Source organism: Eulemur rufifrons, chromosome 16 (assembly GCF_041146395.1).
Source record: "Eulemur rufifrons isolate Redbay chromosome 16, OSU_ERuf_1, whole genome shotgun sequence".
Lineage (NCBI taxonomy): Eukaryota > Metazoa > Chordata > Mammalia > Primates > Lemuridae > Eulemur > Eulemur rufifrons.
Genome location: NC_090998.1, coordinates 89,808,213 through 89,826,193, shown reverse-complemented (window position 1 = coordinate 89,826,193; position 17,981 = coordinate 89,808,213). Strand labels below are relative to the sequence as shown.

The 17,981-nt window shown below is 39.5% G+C and overlaps 1 protein-coding gene across 2 annotated transcripts in view; it reads right to left on the bottom strand.

The window, feature by feature from the left end:
* The window catches only part of EP300 (E1A binding protein p300), an 80,416-nt gene that overhangs the window by 22,662 nt on the left and 39,773 nt on the right, over positions 1-17,981 (bottom strand). The window contains exons 8-17 of one of the 2 annotated variants that reach the window (XM_069491511.1): positions 17,365-17,502; positions 14,343-14,460; positions 13,691-13,865; positions 8,765-8,842; positions 8,213-8,322; positions 6,926-7,063; positions 5,962-6,399; positions 3,737-3,916; positions 3,364-3,508; positions 167-285 (exon numbers count right to left, since the gene is read on the bottom strand). In XM_069491511.1, coding sequence (XP_069347612.1) covers positions 167-285; positions 3,364-3,508; positions 3,737-3,916; positions 5,962-6,399; positions 6,926-7,063; positions 8,213-8,322; positions 8,765-8,842; positions 13,691-13,865; positions 14,343-14,460; positions 17,365-17,502 — 1,639 coding nt within the window. The remainder of the gene's footprint in view (positions 1-166; positions 286-3,363; positions 3,509-3,736; positions 3,917-5,961; positions 6,400-6,925; positions 7,064-8,212; positions 8,323-8,764; positions 8,843-13,690; positions 13,866-14,342; positions 14,461-17,364; positions 17,503-17,981) is intronic. The other variant, XM_069491512.1, reaches the window with a different exon arrangement.

The following is a 17,981-nucleotide window of genomic DNA, read 5'->3' as shown; positions in this document are numbered from 1 at the left end:
TATGGGAGGAAATAATGAGTGACCATTAACAATATGGGTTTCTTTTTTGGGGTGATGAAGATGAATCAAAACTGTGGTGATGGTTGTACAGCTCTGAATATACTAAAAATCACTGAATTATACATTTCAAATTAACAAAAAATTAGAAGTACCATCACATACTTACAGGGATTCCTAGAAGCTGAGGGTCCACAGGTTGACGAAAGGGAAGGGATTCCGGATCCTGGCGATAAAGTGCCTCCAACGTTGGCATCAGTGCCTGTCGTAATTCTTCTGGTTTGAAAACTTTAAGAAGAGTACATTTGAAATTAGTTATCAATTAAGCAGAAATCACGTAGAAGCTCTAAAAAGCATCTCAAGACTCGTAAAATACAAAATTGATTACACTGTCCCCATGGAAATACCACTAAGGGCTCATTTCCTGATTATAACTCCTGCTCTGATTTAGGTGGTACCTAAAAAACAGAATATCTTATCAACTTTAAATATCTTTTCATGGCTCAGCTATCTTAAATTCAGTTAAGATAGTAGACTTGGCCAAACAGAAACAGTACATAAGCCTTCTAAAAAATTATGAAGACACTTCCAATAGTAACAGTCCAAAAGATACTGGTGGGTAAGAGAGCGATACCACCAAGCAAGAACAGAAAAAATTAAGACATCAGTATTTAACAAGTCAGAAATTAGACCTGGTATTGTATTTTCACTACACAAAGGAATGAGAAGCACTGAAGGGAAAAGTTCTGCTTCAAAATGCTTGAGTTTTGAAAGCTGAGGAAGAAGAGATGCTTACTACTTTAATGGCAAATATTAGGTTTAAAAAAGAGTCATCATTGCTAGAACAATGGACTTAGTCGATCAAATTAGAGTTCAAACATGTTCTCTGTGATGTTTCCCAAAAGTCAAGAAAGATATGCCATCATGTCCCAAATGGAATAAATTTAAGTAATTGTTTAAGAAGCTAGTGATTAAAGGTAAAATTTTGAGCTTTAAAAAAAGTCTGAAGGCTGGGCACGGTGGCTCGCCTATAATCCTGGCACTCTGGGAGGCTGAGGCAGGAGGACTGCTTAAGGTCTGCAGTTCCAGACCAGCCCGAAGCAAGTATGAGATCCTGTCTCTACCAAGAATAGAAAAAATTAGCTGGGCACTGTGGTGTGTGCCTGTAATCCCAGCTACTTGGAAGGCTGAGGCAGGAGGATCACTTGAGCCCAGGAGTTTGAGGATGCAGTGAGCTATGATGACACCATTGCACTCTACCCAGGGTGACAGAACAAGACTCTGTCTCCAAAAAAAAAGTCTAAGTATTATTATTACTTAGACCTTAGGCCTTGTTATTTCTTGATTTGCAAATTATTTTATCTTTACAGTAGGGTATATTTGTTACTTTAGATATTTTTCACCTCAAGGTGGGGGGGGGGGTTCCCATTAAAAATAACATACAAACAGAAGACGGTTCTTTTTTTTTTTTTTTTTGCCCGGGCTTGAGTGCCGTGGTGTCAGCCTAGCACACAGCAACCTCAAACTCTTGGGCTTAAGCAATCCTACTGCCTCAGCCTCCCGAGTAGCTGGTACTATAGACATGCACCACCATGCCCAGCTAATTTTTTTCCATATATATTTTTAGCTGTCCAGATAATTTCTATTTTTTAGTAGAGACAGGGTCTCGCTTTTGCTCAGGCTGGTCTCATACTCCTGACCTTGAGCGATCCGCCTGCCTCGGCCTCGCAGAGTGCTAGGATTACAGGTGTGAGCCACTGCGCCCGGCCAGAAGATGGTTCTTTCTCTCTCTTTTTTTTTTTTTTTTTGTTGAGACAGAGTCTCACTTTGTTGCCCAGGCTAGAGTGAGTGCCATGGCGTCAGCTTAGCTCACAGCAACCTCAAACTCCTGGGCTTAAGCGATCCTACTGCCTCAGCCTCCCGAGTAGCTGGGACTACAGGCATGCGCCACTATGCCCGGCTAATTTTTTCTATATAGATTTTTAGGTGTCCATATAATGTCTTTCTATTTTTAGTAGAGACGGGGTCTCGCTCAGGCTGGTCTCGAACTCCTGACCTTGAGCAATCCACCCGCCTCGGCCTCCCAGAGTGCTAGGATTACAGGCGTGAGTCACTGCGCCCGGCCGGTTCTTTCTCTCTTATACTTGGTTGTGCTCAAAACAATCAATTTGAGTAAACTTGTGAGACAAGGTATTTTAAAGAGAGATTCCTAATAGTAAGATTGGTCTGTTACAGCCTATACTAAATCTCAATATGTATAAACCTTATTTTTAAATGAAAATAATTTTTTAAACCCTACATTTTATGACATATTATATTAATGGAACACTTTAATAAACATCATCTCCAAGAGCCAGCAGACTAATCCTTGAGATAAGTCCTACCTGTGCCCATTTGCAAGGGTCACTGGAGCCACAAGAAGTTCTAGTCCTAAAATAGTCAATTACTGTATGTGGTAATTACTGGAGTTCAACATCCCCCGCAGCAGTGCTGGGTGCCCTGCCTGACCCATTAATTTTCAGCACAGACTGCTTCAGCCTGCAGCGTTTGTATTCTAGCCCAAGCAATGACTAGCTGAGTAACCTGGGGCAAGTTACTTTACTTTGCTAAATAAGCCTTATATTAATAACCTCGTAGAGTTGCTGTTAAGTTATTAAATGAGACAATGCAGATGCTTGGCACACAGGAGGTAAATGATAAATGTTACTATTATTGTTGCTATTTTCCCCTGCATTTTAGTTAAAGCTATTATTTAACAATTTCCTTCCTCTGAAAAAGAGATCATTTTTAATTTTCTTTTTAATTATTTTAGAAACAGCATCTTGCTATGTTGTCCAGGCCAGAGTACAGTGGTGAAATCATAGCACATTAAAGCCTCAAACTCCTGGGCTTCAAGTCATCCTCCTGCCTCAGCCTCCTGAGTAGCTGGGACTACAAGTGCTCACCACCACGCCCAGCTAATTAAAAATTTTTTTTTGTAGAGACAGTGTCTCGTTATATTGCCCAGGCTGGTCTTCGACTGTTGACATCAAGCAATCTGGCTGCCTGAGCCTCCAAAAGTGCTGGGATTATAGGTGTGTGCCACCACAGCTGGCCAAGAGATCATTTTTAGAGGGTGCTAACCACTGAGCTCTGAAGAAATAATGAGGGGTATGACTCACAGTGGTTGTAGGAAGTGAATAGAGCTAAAGGAAAGAAAAATTATTTTTCAACATTAGTAATAATGAAGAGACTAGGCTCATAGCTCCACGCGTAATGAAATCACATGAATGGTAATTTCCAAGGCCTAAGAGGCCTGATTCCAATTCTCCTCTGTGTCTTTGGTTTTCTTCACTACCTCTAGAAGAAAGAGCCTCAGAGACTCACTCTTTTTCTTTGACTGTCCTGGAGCTGGAGATGACTGGGTAGCTGAGGTACTTGGCTGATCTTCCTCCTCTTTAATTTCAGTTTTTAACTCAGTGCCTCTCTCATCTGTTTCTGTAGTTTCTACTTTGCAGTCTTCTGCTTTTGTCTAAAAGAAAAGGTAAAAATATCCAATAGGGGATAAATAAGATCATTACCATTACATTATTTACTCTCCCCTGTGCACATAGTATGGAATACCCTTTCTTACATTAAAGTCTATGCAACAAGCCCAAATTATCAGAATACTTTTTTACAATACTGATTTTCTAAAAAAAAATTACATTTCTAGATTGAGATCCTAATGAAATCACAGCAGTTACTGCCCTACTCTCACCTCTGGAATATCTTCTGGCTGATTATCTGCTGGTTCTGGCTGATCCACTTCCATTTTAGCCTCCATTTTCACTTCCTGTGAAGGCTGCTTCTCAGGAATGGTCTGAGAATTCACTTCTGTGCTACTAGTAGATGGAGGATTTGATACCTGTCCTTCAATGCTTACAGCTGGCTGGGAAAGCTGGGCAGAAAAGGGAAGAAAACACACAGAGTTTTGCCAATTATGCAATCAGAATTTAAAATACTCAACAAGATGGCAGTATCAACCACTTCCCTATTACTGTTACATTTTATGGTGCTTTCACTTGCTATGCCCATTTTACCTACTTTAATTATGCTTAAGAACAGGAAATTGAGGAATTGCAAATACCGGCTGGTTGTACAAAAAAATCACCAGCAACTGTTTCTTTTGTTAACTATCACTCTCTGGCAGTGTGACAGTGGTGGAGGTTTCAAACATACTGCTTCAGAGAAGCTCACATTTATAAAGAAATGAAACAAAAGAAAATAAGGATGACTGCCTATCTTTATTTTTAATTTCTCATTAGGGAAAGTTTCAAATGTACACAAATGGAGAATAAATATAATAAACTCCCATATACGGTAGCTGCTTTAAATCAGCACATTGTAATAGGATAATTGGCAATCCCTATCTTTTTCCTATGCCTTTTTTTTTTTTTTTGGAGACAGAGTCTTGCTCTGCTGCCTGGGCTAGAGTGCCATGGCGTTAGCCTAGCTCACAGCAACCTCAAACTCCTGGGCTCAAGCGATCCTCCTGCCTCAGCCTCCCAAGCAGCTGGGACTACAGGCATGCACCACTATGCCCGGCTAATTTTTTCTATATATTTTTAGTTATCCAGCTAATTTCTTTCTATTTTTTAGTAGAGATGGGGTCTTGCTCTTGCTCAGGCTGGTCTTGAACTCCTGACCTAGAGCCATCCTCCCACCTCGGCCTCCTAGAGTGCTAGGATTACAGACATGATCCACCACGCCCGGCCCCTATGTCTTCTAATAAGAAACCTCATAATGAGAAGTTAGTATTTTCTGTAACTACCCTAATAACTAAAACCAAGCACTGTCTAAAAGTGTATCCAATAAAATTTTTTTTTTTTTTAAAATAAGAAAAACGAACATAAAACCAAGCAGATCCACAGATTCCTTCTGCATTCCACTCCTCCTTGGTGATCAGAGGCCATGATGAACCACTCACCAGTGAACAGTATTTTATCAAAGACTGTGATTGAGAACCAAAATATTATTATTATTATAGAAAGTTCTAAGCCTTAACAAATAAGGTTCTATTAATAAGGATTCAACTACTAATTCAGTTTTAGATTTCTACTATTAATGTATACATAAACAACCTCTCACAAGGAAGCTACAGGCTGTTCTAGTTCTGGAAATCTATCATCATTAACCCTGGTTAGGGTCACACAGACTCATAGATCAGTGAATTTTTCATTTGATTTCTAAGTTCAATGGCCTAAACTGTTTGAAAGAGATTCTTTAAATGTATGTAAAATTCACGTAGTGCACTAAATGATATACTAAATAAGGAGAAGGACGCTGTCCCTTTGTCATTCCTCCTTAAATGCCTTCAAGCCCCAGAATACAACATGAAAGATAATGGTCAAAGTCAGACCTAAATAAAACCTTTGTACTCCCTTCTATGCTAAGTACCATCACAGGAAGGAAAAACAGGAAAAGGAAATCCCTAATGAAAAAGGGATTCGTTCCATTCTATCTGTGGAGACAACAATAAAAGACAAAACAAAAAAAGAATAGAAATGGGCCGGGCGCAGTGGCTCACGCCTGTAATCCTAGCACTGTGGGAGGCCGAGGTGGGTGGATCGCTTAAGGTCAGGAGTTCGAGACCAGCCTGAGCACAAGTGAGACCCCCGTCTCTACTAAAAATAGAAAGAAATTATCTGGACAACTAAAATATATATAGAAAAAATTAGCCGGGCATGGTGGCGCATGCCTGTAGTCCCAGCTACTCGGGAGGCTGAGGGAGTAGGATCGCTTGACCCCAGGAGTTTTGAGGTTGCTGTGAGCTAGGCTGACGCCATGGCACTCATTCTAGCCCGGGCACCACAGTGAGACTCTGTCTCAAAAAAAAAAAAAAAGAAAAGAAAAGAAAAGAAAAGAGAATAGAAATGGCACAGAAGTAATATAATACTGCAGTGCAGCTGCAGTGATTCCCCCTAAATCCAAATCTCTGCTTACTGGAGTTGCAGGCTGTGGAGGCAGCAGCGGCGCTGTTGGGGTAGGCACGGAGGCTGTTGTACTCTGCTGGGAGCGAGGCTGCTGCTGAGGCTGGTCAGTTGAAGGAGCAGTAGGAAGGGAAGGCTGCACTTGGGGGGGAAGTTGTGTTGTTGGTGGTGTAGGTGTCTGCCTTGGAGGGGGATGAAGAGCCTGGGACTGTGGCCCTGGTGGCATGGCTGGAGGTGTAGGAACAGGGGCTGGAATTGCTGTTGCTGGTGGCTGCTGAGATCCTATGCTTGGGGGAGTGTGGTGAGGGGTAGGGGTACGACTGGGCACAGGAGAGGGTGAATTCTGATGCAGAGCAGGTTGAGGGAGAGGGGGGCAGTGAATGTGGCTCCCTTGAGACCCTGGAGGCATTATAGGAGAGTTCACTGGGCAGGAAGAACTGGACATTTGTGCCTGTTAAAATGAAAAACACAACAATGTAGCAATTCAAAACAATTAAATATTTACACAGGCAGGTTATATGCATTTAAGACACAAACTAAAGAAAATGAAGCAATACCTCTTTCAAAATGTGTAAAAAATCCTATTACTAGAGTCCTAACTTTGAACAACACAACCAATATAGTACATAATTAAAGAGATGTTAACCCATTCAGCAGAATGGCCTCAGCCACTGCAGAAGCACGGGACAAGGGAGTACACAGTGCTCTGGGGCCTTCCTGAGCTCTCTTCAGCCAGACTTCCTCCTTCTACATTGTAGTTCTCACTAAGATTTCATTTTTAAAAGTGTTCACTACTTAAATCAATTTCAATTATTTCCTAATTTGTAACAACACCATTGCTATGTCACAGAATAATCTCTTCATGTTCAGAAGCCCAAAAGTCTTCTTAGTTTTCACCCAGTATTTAAAACCTAAATCAAGACAAGTTTCAAGAAACAAAAAATAAGTAAAAAAAAAAATTCACTTATGAGACATACCTGAGACACTGGAGCTTGCCCACTGGATGGAGCCAAAGGCATATTTGTTACATTCATTCCCTGTGATGAGAACGGAGCCTGGGGAAGGAACTGGCTCTGGTTGGGAGGCTGCTGCATACGAGGCCCATAGCCCATAGGCTGCAAGAAACCACAAAGCACCAAACTGCTTCATTAGTTATTCTACTACACCACTCTGGGCCTACTGTAGGGTTTATTGAGCAGAGAAGGGCCAGAGACCAGGGAATAGGTAAAGTAGGAGGGGAACACAAAGTGGTGGAACAATTCACTCTCATGCTAAGATAACAGGAACAGCCCCACAGCTTACCTCAGCGTACTCTCAAAAAATAACAAGAGGATAGGGACAAATGCACATTCTAGACAAATATGCCTAGAACTCTGACAAGGAAGAGAGGTTAACTGTTTCTCTCATACTCTAAGTGAGGAGAGTGAATCATGATTTCATGAGCTCATGTCAGTGCTGTTGTAACAGCACAAACTCTAAGACTTCATAAAGGGGAAAAAATAGTAAGATCTTAGAAGTTGTAGCTGAATGTGGTAGGACTCATGATCCACAAATGCTCTCGGATTGTGACATTTCATTTCTAATACTACTCTACACAAATCCAGGTATTTAATAAAGGATGGAAATCTAGAGTACCAAAGGCCAAAAATTATAAGCTAAAAACATTTGTCTTATAGATTAAAATGAAGAATAGGAATCCTTGTTAAACATGGCAGATTTGAGAGAAGCAGTAATGCTAAAGTAATCCAAAAGGCTCAAGAATTGGAAGCACCAGCTAACTTTAAAGGACAGGGGTGGGTTGAGGCCCATGTGGAGGGCTGGAGGGCTGGATGGCTGGTTAAGAATTTGCATAAGGTGGTACCAGTGTGGTACCTCTCATTAGGGGGAAAAAAAGTCTGCCTAAGGAGTGGCAAGATGCTCATTCTCTCTTCTCCAGTCTCTAAATCAGGCACTGCCCCTCCATCACCCTTGCAAAAGATAGATGGTTCCCTGCCTGGAGAGGGGAAGACAGGCATCAGGGAAGAGAGATGACTGCGAAAAAGTATGTAGGCTACTGAACATTGGGATTCCAGAGACAGTGAACTGGCTGGTTTTTGTCAGCTTTCTAGTAGACCTAAATATAACAGAATAGCAGTATAAGAAAAAGGACCTACAGCTTGTTTAAATAAGCGTGAGAAGTTTTGCTTGTGAAGTAAAAGCAAATAAGCAAAAAGGACTTCCAAAATGTCAGGTCCAAAGAGATTACCCAAAGTAGTAAAACTGACCGGGTTGAGAGCTCCAGGCTGAGCCAACTGTCCATGGTGCTGAAGAGGAGAGGTTTGCCGGGGTCCAAGAGGGGGCTGGGGCATATTCATCTGGCCGAATTGATTCAAACCTATAATTCACGCAAAATATTAAGATCTGAATACCTTTGTGAAATTAGAGAATAAAAGAGTTCTTATATCTGGTTCTACATCATTTTATCAGGATGAATAAAGGAACCTACTTTCAACCATGTATAGTTATAAATGAACCTGTTTCACTTACAGCAGCTGTAAATGGGCATTAACTAACATATGATTTCTGAACTAAATTTTACAACCTACAGTAATGAATGCTTGCTCATTTAATGTCATTCGGCCCCTTGACCTGACAGTCAACCTGCTCTTCACCCTCCCTTCCTCCATGGGCTCCAACTCCAAGAGGTTTTCTAATTTCTCGAACAGATAATTATAACACTTGCTGATGGACTAAGGCAGGAATTGAGGTATCAACTACCATCTTCATTACACCATGGACTTTGTTAATAATGACCATGAATTTCTTTTACTATTTACCAGGCTGTGGAGTTATCCGAGGCATCATCTGGTTTGGCACACTGCCACGGATCATTGTTGGGTCAGGCAGAGGCCCATCTAGAGCAAAAAAAAGAGAAACGGTTAAAGAAGTATCTTTGCACCAGTTGCCCCTTACCTTAAATAACCCACAAAATATCTTTAATAATTATTTTGAAGAATTCAGTCTGAATCTTAAAAGAATAAACACTCTGAGCTAGATAGGAACCTGAAGAAATGTTATTTCTGGAATGGAAAAAATGCCTCCAAATGGTTTTAGCCCTATTCTTTTATGAACCAGGATGCTTTCAATGTTTACAGTAAAGTCATACAAAAGATTTTCAAAAAAGCAAAGATACTGCAGCATTTAACATGTTATTGTTTAAGTCTGAACCTTTTGGTTGGTGTGCAACAGAATACGTCTACAAATAGTCACTATGGATTTTGTGCAGTGATTACCAAATTTGATTTGGTAACCCAATAAGACACGTTTTTGTGCACACAAGCCCACTGTGAACACTGATTTTAAATAATATGCATATTACAATATATATACCATGTACCTCTGTAAAAAATACAAAAATAAAACATTTGAAAATTAAAAATATAAATAAGTTCTAATGTTTTCTTTCTGGATTATCTGCACAGTGCAGAACTTCCAACATGGTGCACAGGGAAAACAGTATTTCTACAGCATCCAGGGAAAAGGGATGCCTATAGTGACCTGGCTGACCCCTGGCCTCCCGATCCCAAGGGCTGTGAACTCAAGCCTCAGGCACAGGTGGGGAAACCTTGCTCTAAGGAGATACTCACCACTTCAGACAACTCTCAACTTTCGTAAATGGGCAAAAGTGACAGAAGAAATGCTGACATTTATTCACATAACCTTTTATCTACAACTCTCCAAGTTTCATAAAAGTACACATGTAATCCATGTTCATTATATAAAAATTAGAAAACATAAAGCAAAAATGAATCATGATCCAATAAATGATCCAATAAATGACCAGCAATAAACCTCCATGAATTTCCTTCCACATATATGTATTCACAGATACTTTAATAAAAAACAATGTTTTCACCTAATATATGAGGAACGCTTTTCTCCTGTCAACAACATAGGTAGGTACTGCAAAATAAGTGGCAGCAAGAGCCAAGCAGTTAGTATCAAGTGAAATTGTTATAGGTACCTGCCCCCAAGAGAGGGAGTGGATAAGGACTGGGTGAAATGGAGAGAAAGCACAACTCTTCTAAGAGTCAGCCACTACTCTAGCTGTACACAGTGTGTCCCTGTGGAAGAGAGGGTTAAATGTGCTAGATCCTTCCATTTTTTAAAAGCCAGAAATGCAGATTTTTATGCAAAATCTTATTTTCCAATGAGGCTAATCAAATGAAAATCAAAATAAAAACATAATCCTACTGCTCACATTTGTCCCAAGCACTTTCATTTACAACTGTGATATATATGATAGTTTTTACTGACTGCAAGATATGAATGTGTTATAGTATCTATTGTTGGTCCATGAGGCAGCTCTTCGATTGTCATTATAAGGAAATTTGACGAACATTTTGATAATATTTTAAGATAAACATTTAGCAGCAAAGAAAATGTACACATACAAAAATGTACATCATTCACATTTAAGTAAAAACTCCCTTAATGCAAACTATCTACATATATCAATCAATCAAAACCCCTTTAAAACACAACACAAAGTATCCAGGAATCATACCACCCCGTAAGAAACCAATGTTAACAGGTTAGTATTTATTTCTTCCAGAACCTTTTTCTGGGCATACATCATATCTCAAAAAAATCAGACTGTAATACATATAGTTGTCTGTCATCAGTTTTTCCTTAAAGGTAATATGTTTAACAAAAAATTAAGAGAGGCCGGGTGCGGTGGCTCACGCCTGTAATCCTAGCACTCTGGGAGGCCGAGGTGGGCGGATCGTTTGAGCTCAGGAGTTCGAGACCAGCCTGAGCAAGAGCGAGACCCCATCTCTACTAAAAATAGAAAGAAATTATATAGACAGCTAAAAATATATATAGAAAAAATTAGCCGGGCATGGTGGCGCATGCCTGTAGTCCCAGCTACTCGGGAGGCTGAGACAGAAGGATCCCTTGAGCTCAGGAGTTTGAGGTTGCTGTGAGCTAGGCTGATGCCATGGCACTCACTCTAGCCTGGGCAACAGAGTGAGACTCTGTCTCAAAAAAAAAAAAAAAAAAAAAAAAAAAAAAAAAATTAAGAGGGAAAAGAACCAGCTATGTTAACCCCATTAACAATTTGGCTTGCCTTTCACAGACCGCACATATACGTTACTTCTGTTCACTCTTTATGGGCATCTTTCTAGGCCAATACATAGACCTACTGTAGCCACTCTCCGATTATCTAATGAATGCAAGTTCTTTGGGAGAAAAAAAAAATTCAGACTCTAGAAATATAAAGATGAAAAAGTTCAATTCTCCCATAATAATTTTCTCATACAAATATAAAAGATACAAATGAATTTAATGTATCACAGGTATTTAGCAATATAGTATCAGGGCATTTTTAGGATGTTTCAATAGTATAAATTATGCGCAATTGTAGCATTATTGTTTGAAATTAAATTTGCAGAAACAGAATAATTTCATTTAAGGGAGTGAACTTCTCACCAGCAGCCTACTGTAGGGTCATGCTCCTGCACAGTCACTAACACCCATTCTATACTTTAGGGAACCACACGGTCTCTATAGATTTGGTTACTTATTCAATTCTTCTCATATGTTTCATCCTCCCCTATCCCTAAGTCATGTATTAAGGCAATCAGTACCTTTAATATTGAAAATACTTTCCTTGGTTTGCCCATTAATTGTGTGTGGTACCTTCTGTTGTCATTCTTTTTCTTTAAAGCTTCCAGGTAGTGTATAGAGGCCTTTCTCAATTCATTTTATATTTTCTTCAATGTTCTGTATAATACTTTTAATATTTTTTTAAATTTAGAAACCTTTCACTCTTCTATGATTAATTTCTGTATATGGAATAAGGTAAGGATCTCACTCTACAAAATGTCATATTCAGTATGAGTTAAAAATCAACATATATTTAAGGCTATTCGATTCTAGTAATACTTATTCTGGACTACAACAGTACCATACTGTTTTTAATGTAACATTAGAACGTGTATTTTTTTTTTTTTTTTGAGACAGAGTCTTGCTCTGTTGCCTGTCGCTCAGGCTAGAGTGCCATGGCGTCAGCCTAGCTCACAGCAACCTCAAACTCCTAGGCTTAAGCTATCAATCTTCCTGCCTAAGCCTCCCAAGTAGCTGGGACTACAGACACACACCATGATGCCTGGCTAATTTTTTCTATTTTTAGTAGAGACAGGGTCTTGAACTCCTGAGGTCAAGCGATCCTCCTACCTTGGCCTCCCAGAGTGCTAGGTTTACCTGCATAAGCCTGGCTTACCTAGAACGTAATTTAAATATCTCAAATTTCACCCAGAAGTTGAATAAATTCTATCAAACCCAAGTATCTAAAATATGTCCACTTCTCTCTATATCCTTACTTTCTACCCGAGTTTGTATCGTGTACGGAAGCAGTCTTCCCAACTCTAATCTTGACTTTCTCATTCCTGAACATTTGTTCCCCTACCTACTCAAAAAGTACGTGTGTATTTTCCCTTACTACTGGTCCTCCATGTATACTATTTTTCTGCCAGAAATGTTGTTCTTCCCAATTCTTTCCACATCATGGCCCAATTAGAAAATAGTATACCAGGCACACTGCAGTTAGGAAATGAGGCTGCTAAAGGCCAGTGGCAACCAATGATTCTCCACTTTATGACTTCAAGGACTGAGGGAACTTCTCAGCGCATCTATCATCCACTGATAGAATAAGAGCTGCTACCTGCTGGCTCAGTTAGCATTCCCTAATTCAAATATACATTTTCCCTATCATAGTATTTCTCATAGCACTTAAACAGCCTGTGTAATTCCTCAGTATTATGAGACCAACTCAGTATTTCACTGCTTAGAACCTAGTAACATATCCAATGAATGAGGGAGGCAATGTACAATAGATAATAGTCTTGAGGCCAGGTGTGGTGGCTCAAATCTGTAATCCCAGCACACTGGGAGACCAAGATGGGATGATTGTTTGAGGCCAAGAAGTTTGAGGCCTGCCTGAGCAACACAGAGAGACCTGAGTCTCTACAAAAAAAAAAGAAATTAGCTGGGTGTGATGGTGCACATCTGTAGTCCCAGCTACTCAGGAGGCTTAGGTAGGAAGAGCACTTCAGCCCAGAACTTTAAGGCTACAATGAGCTATGATGATGCCATTGCACTTTAGCCTGGGTAACAGAGCAAGACCCCATCTCTTAAAAAAAAAAAAAAAAAAAAAAGCTTGGCTATCTAATTTATCAGGTCAAGAATGATGCTGTAACCAGAAACTGATGCTGATGAAATGTAATTTTAAAAGATGCTTCTAAAAAATGGATAGTTCTTAGCCTTGGAATACACTGTGTCAAGAACAAAGTGAGACAACGATAGAAACATGCTATGTGTGTTCAGGAAGTATGTAAGCTTCTATGAGGCCGCTGAACCTGGTCAGCTTACAAACACCTGTTATTGGCTGCCTAGGACATGCAAGTCAGTCTAAGAAAAAGGCAAAGAAAATCTGTGGGCTATCATTTTCCAAGTATCATTATCAGAAAAATGTATCTTGGGCTCTAAAAATAATGCCAGATTATCAAAGTATATTAAGTACCATGCCTAGAAAATTTAAATGTACTGTTCAGCTACTATTTTTACCAGTGGATGAATTATTTTCTTTGCAAAGGCAAAAGGCCTCTTGAAAACTCCAGAATAGTTACACAAGCTAATACAATTAATGGCTTCAGTTAGGAACCATCTGATTACCCATTTCTCCCCAAGAAAGTACTTACTAGAAGTCATTCCTGATTGTGGCTGTCCCATGTTAGGACCTGGATTCATGGAAACTGGTACCATGCCTGTAGCATTCGGTAGCATATTCTGTTTCTGTAATCTGGTCCTTCGTTTCTCTTCTAGTTCTTTCTGGATCTTGTAGATCTTCTCAGCTAGAAGGTGGTAGTATTCCGCCTTTTTGAATTTTTGAAGTAAAATAAGAAAGATGAGGAAAAAAGAGGAACTGCCACTAGGTAAAAATGAACTAAGAACAGATATGTTTCATTTAATATGCCACATTAAAAAGTAGTGCCCATTTACAAAGGAAAGTTCACATGATGCAGAGATGAAAGTATCAAGAACTGCTTCACATTCTAGTGAACACAGCACAGAGCTAGTAGTAGCTGAGTCACTTTTTAGGCTGACAGAAGGACAAACCAGATAAAGTGCCACAAGAGTGCACTGTATGAAAAAGAAAAATAAAATTCTAGATGACATATACTTAAATTCCTGTTATCTTGATTGTGCTCAGTGACAATAAGATGGGATAACTAAAGAGTGTCCTACTCTGAAGTACAGTATTGCTTATATATGTTATGTAAGAGGAGTAAATTAAATAACCAGGACAAACCCATTTTTGACTATCAATAGAAAAGAAAAACACTTGCTTACTCGATTATTTGCAGATTCATACATGTCCCCTTCAACTTTCCGAGCATATGCAACTAGGTTTTCCATACGTCTGTCTTTTAAAGCAGCAGGATCCGGAGTAGGAAATATGGCTTGAACACTAGAAATAGAAAATTCTACCACTATAATACCATGTCAGTTTTTCTTAAATGTCATAGAAGTAATATACAATACTTCAAGAATTTTTCCTGTTTAGTATTTTCCTATTTTTCATACTACAAACACACAGAGGAAAAGGAAAAATAACAGGACAGTGATATGTGTTCAAATCTAAAACTTACTGAAACGAAAGACTTTGTGATAAACAAAGGGTTTTCCTGAAGACAGTGTAAGATGTGTCTCTATAAAAAATACTCTCTGGTCCCTGTCACTCTAAACATAGAGCAAAAAATTATACTGTGCTGCATTATAGTGAGAAAAACTGACCTTTGTCATAGTATAAGAAGCAAAAGCCTTCAGATCTGTCTATTCTCCTAAAGCTCATGAAAATAAAACCTAATGATCACTCTAATACTATACAGGGTCAAAAACTTGAAATTGAGGGAGCAGAAATCCATAATGATTCTGCACTGAATCATTAGATTCAAAGTTTTTCACACTCTTGCAATTCCCTTTAAAATGTCTGCCACTAGTATTTAAGATTGACACATGTGGAGCACATTTTCTTAGGACCTCTTGAGACTATGTGCCCCCTGGCCGGTAACACACATTCAGTTCAGAATAAACCTCTTTAAATTATTTTACAGAGTTTGGGTTCTTTTCCATTGACACTTGTATGTTTTGTTTGCCATACTACCCCTGGGACTGAGCAAACAGTAATGAGTTCCATGTAGGCATATAATAAATATTTATGGAACCACTGACAGGGAACAAAAACTCATTCCAAGAATTTTTTTTAATGTGAACACACTATAAGAATTACTAAAACAAAACAAGAATCACTTAAAAACTCAACAAATGTGATTTTTAGGCACAACTTAATTACTTGGACACCTCGTGTTCAGTTGTATAGTACTTGAAGGAATCAGACTGAGAACATAGAAATGGAATTTTTTTTTTTTTTTTGAGGCAGAGTCCCACTCTGTCACCCTGGCTAGAGTGCCATGGCGTCAGCCTAGCTCACAGCAACATCCAACTCCTGGGCTCAAGCAATCCTTCTGCCTCAACCTCCTCAGTAGCTGGGACTACAGGCATGCACCACTATGCCCGGCTAATTTTTTCTATATATTTTTAGTTATCCAGCTAATTTCTTTCTATTTTTTAGTAGAGACGGGGTCTCGCTCTTGCTCAGGTTGGTCTCGAAATCCTGAGCTCAAGCGATCCTCCCGCCTCGGCCTCCCAGAGTGCTAGGATTACAGGCGTGAGGCACCGCGCCCGGCCCAGAAGTGGAATTCCGTTTTTTTCTTTTTTGAAACAGGGTCTTGCTCTGTCACCCAGGCTGGAGTTCAGTGGCTCAATCACACTTACTGCAACCTTTAACTCCTGGGTTCAAACAATCCTCCTGGCCTTAGCCTCCTGAGTAGCTTGGATTACAGGCATGCACCAACATGCCCAGCACATTTTTAAATGTTTTGTAGAGATGCAGTCTAGATACTGGCCAGGCTGGTCTTGAACTCTTGGCCTCAAGTGATCCTGCTGCCTCAGCCTCCCAAAGTGCCAGAATTATAGGAATCAGCCACTACACCCCTGGCCTATATATGGAAGTTTAGAAGAATACTTGATTTGGCAGAAAACTCACAAGCATATTAAACTTTTAATGTCAAGTCAGATAATTCCAAATAATCTATCATTTCTGTCCATTAAATGAGTTCCTAAGCATTTTATCACAACATAACAACTTGGTTATTCCTTATTATTTCCTTTCATTAAACTCATGGTGCCCTTTCCTTATGAAATTCCAGTTATTAGCACTACCACTTAAAAATTCCTAAATGTCTATAGGACATATCTATTAACTGATTAAAATAAAAAAGAATTCCTAAATGAAACTCAGGTATCATTGGTTGACTATGTAACATAAATATCATAGGGCACATGGTTCCAAGTCAATAAAAAAATATGGGCAAAATAAAGGAGATCCTGCCATTAAGTGGAGGTAACTGTCTCTAAGGAAAAAAACCTGCTTTCTCTAAGAAAAATTGCTGCATAGTGTTTGAACAGCAAATTCTTATCAAGAAGGCCCAAGCTCGGCCAGGCACGGTGGCTCACACCTATAATCCTAGCACTCTGGGAGGCAGAGGCAGGAGGCTCGCTCTAGGTCAGGAGTTCAAGACCAGCCTGAGCAAGAGCGAGACCATGTCTCTACTAAAAATAGAAAGAAATTATATGGACAACTAAAAATAGAAAAATTAGCCAGGCATGGTGGCACGTGCCTATAGTCCCAGCTACTAGGGAGGCTGAGGCAGTAGGATTGCTTGAGCCCAGGAGCTTGAGGTTGTTGTGAGCTAGGCTGATGCTACAGCACTCTAGCCCAGGCAAGAGAGTGAAACTCTGTCTCAAAAAAAAAAAAAAAAAAAGGAGTTTGTGAGAGGGAGTATCAACATCATAACAAATAGTGCAGAAGGTATTTCACAAGCTGCTATGTGCACACTTAGAGGACCAAAAGACCACAAAGAGACCACCCTACCAGATTCAATTTGGCAACATTATAATTGCTTTACCAAGAATAACAGAAAAGGATGCTACCATTGCCATAGTATAATGAGCTGAGGCCTAGTTTTTCTTACGGAAATACGAGTTAACAAGTTTTAATGAATATGTTAATTACTGGCACTAGGCAGAACAGTTCAGTTTGTACACTGTTAAAGCTAAAAGACTCCTTTTAAAAATGACGGTGCGAAGAAAATTTGAGAAGTAGAAAACAGAGAATAAGATGCAAGGATCAACATCAACAGCCTGGTTATAGAAAAACCAATATTCCTCTGGTGGTTAAATGCCCAGCAGATCGGAAGCATGTTTACATAACATCTCTTTACAAATCAGACACATCTACAATCTTACTTACAGTTTGTGAACAAGATGATTTCGAAGATCCTGAGTAATATCTTCGTGCCATTGTTTTCGAATTCCAGTACTGGATGGTTGAGCTGCTGTTGGCATAGGACCCAGGGAGGCCACACTGGCATTTTCATTCATCATTGGGCTTTAAAAAGGAGTCATCAGATAGTCAAGAAGAGTCCCAGAAAGATGATCTCATTTAATTAGAACTGAAAATAATTATTGCAATGGGTCTAATACCCTATGACAAGTCTATTTGCATTAAGAAGTATGGGTGCATGTGTGTGACCAGATTTCTTTTACAGTGTCTATGTTTATACCTGTGTGAGAAAAAAAGAATTACATTTCCTTTTATGGAGGGGAAGATGAAGTCTTGTATTTAGAAAACCAAGTCTTGTGTTACTAGACACTAAGCTGTCACTTGTGACACAGCTTATCTCAGGGAACCCTTTGGGTAATGGACTAATTCTTAACACTGGGGTAGAGCAAACTTATTTTTTATGCAGCTGTAAACTTGAAATTTCCTACTGTATTTGGGAAGGTGTAGGTTACCCTTGATCACTGATACAATTTCAAATAAGGCTGTAGAAAGAAGAAAGAATGGACCATCCTGCTTGTGATCAT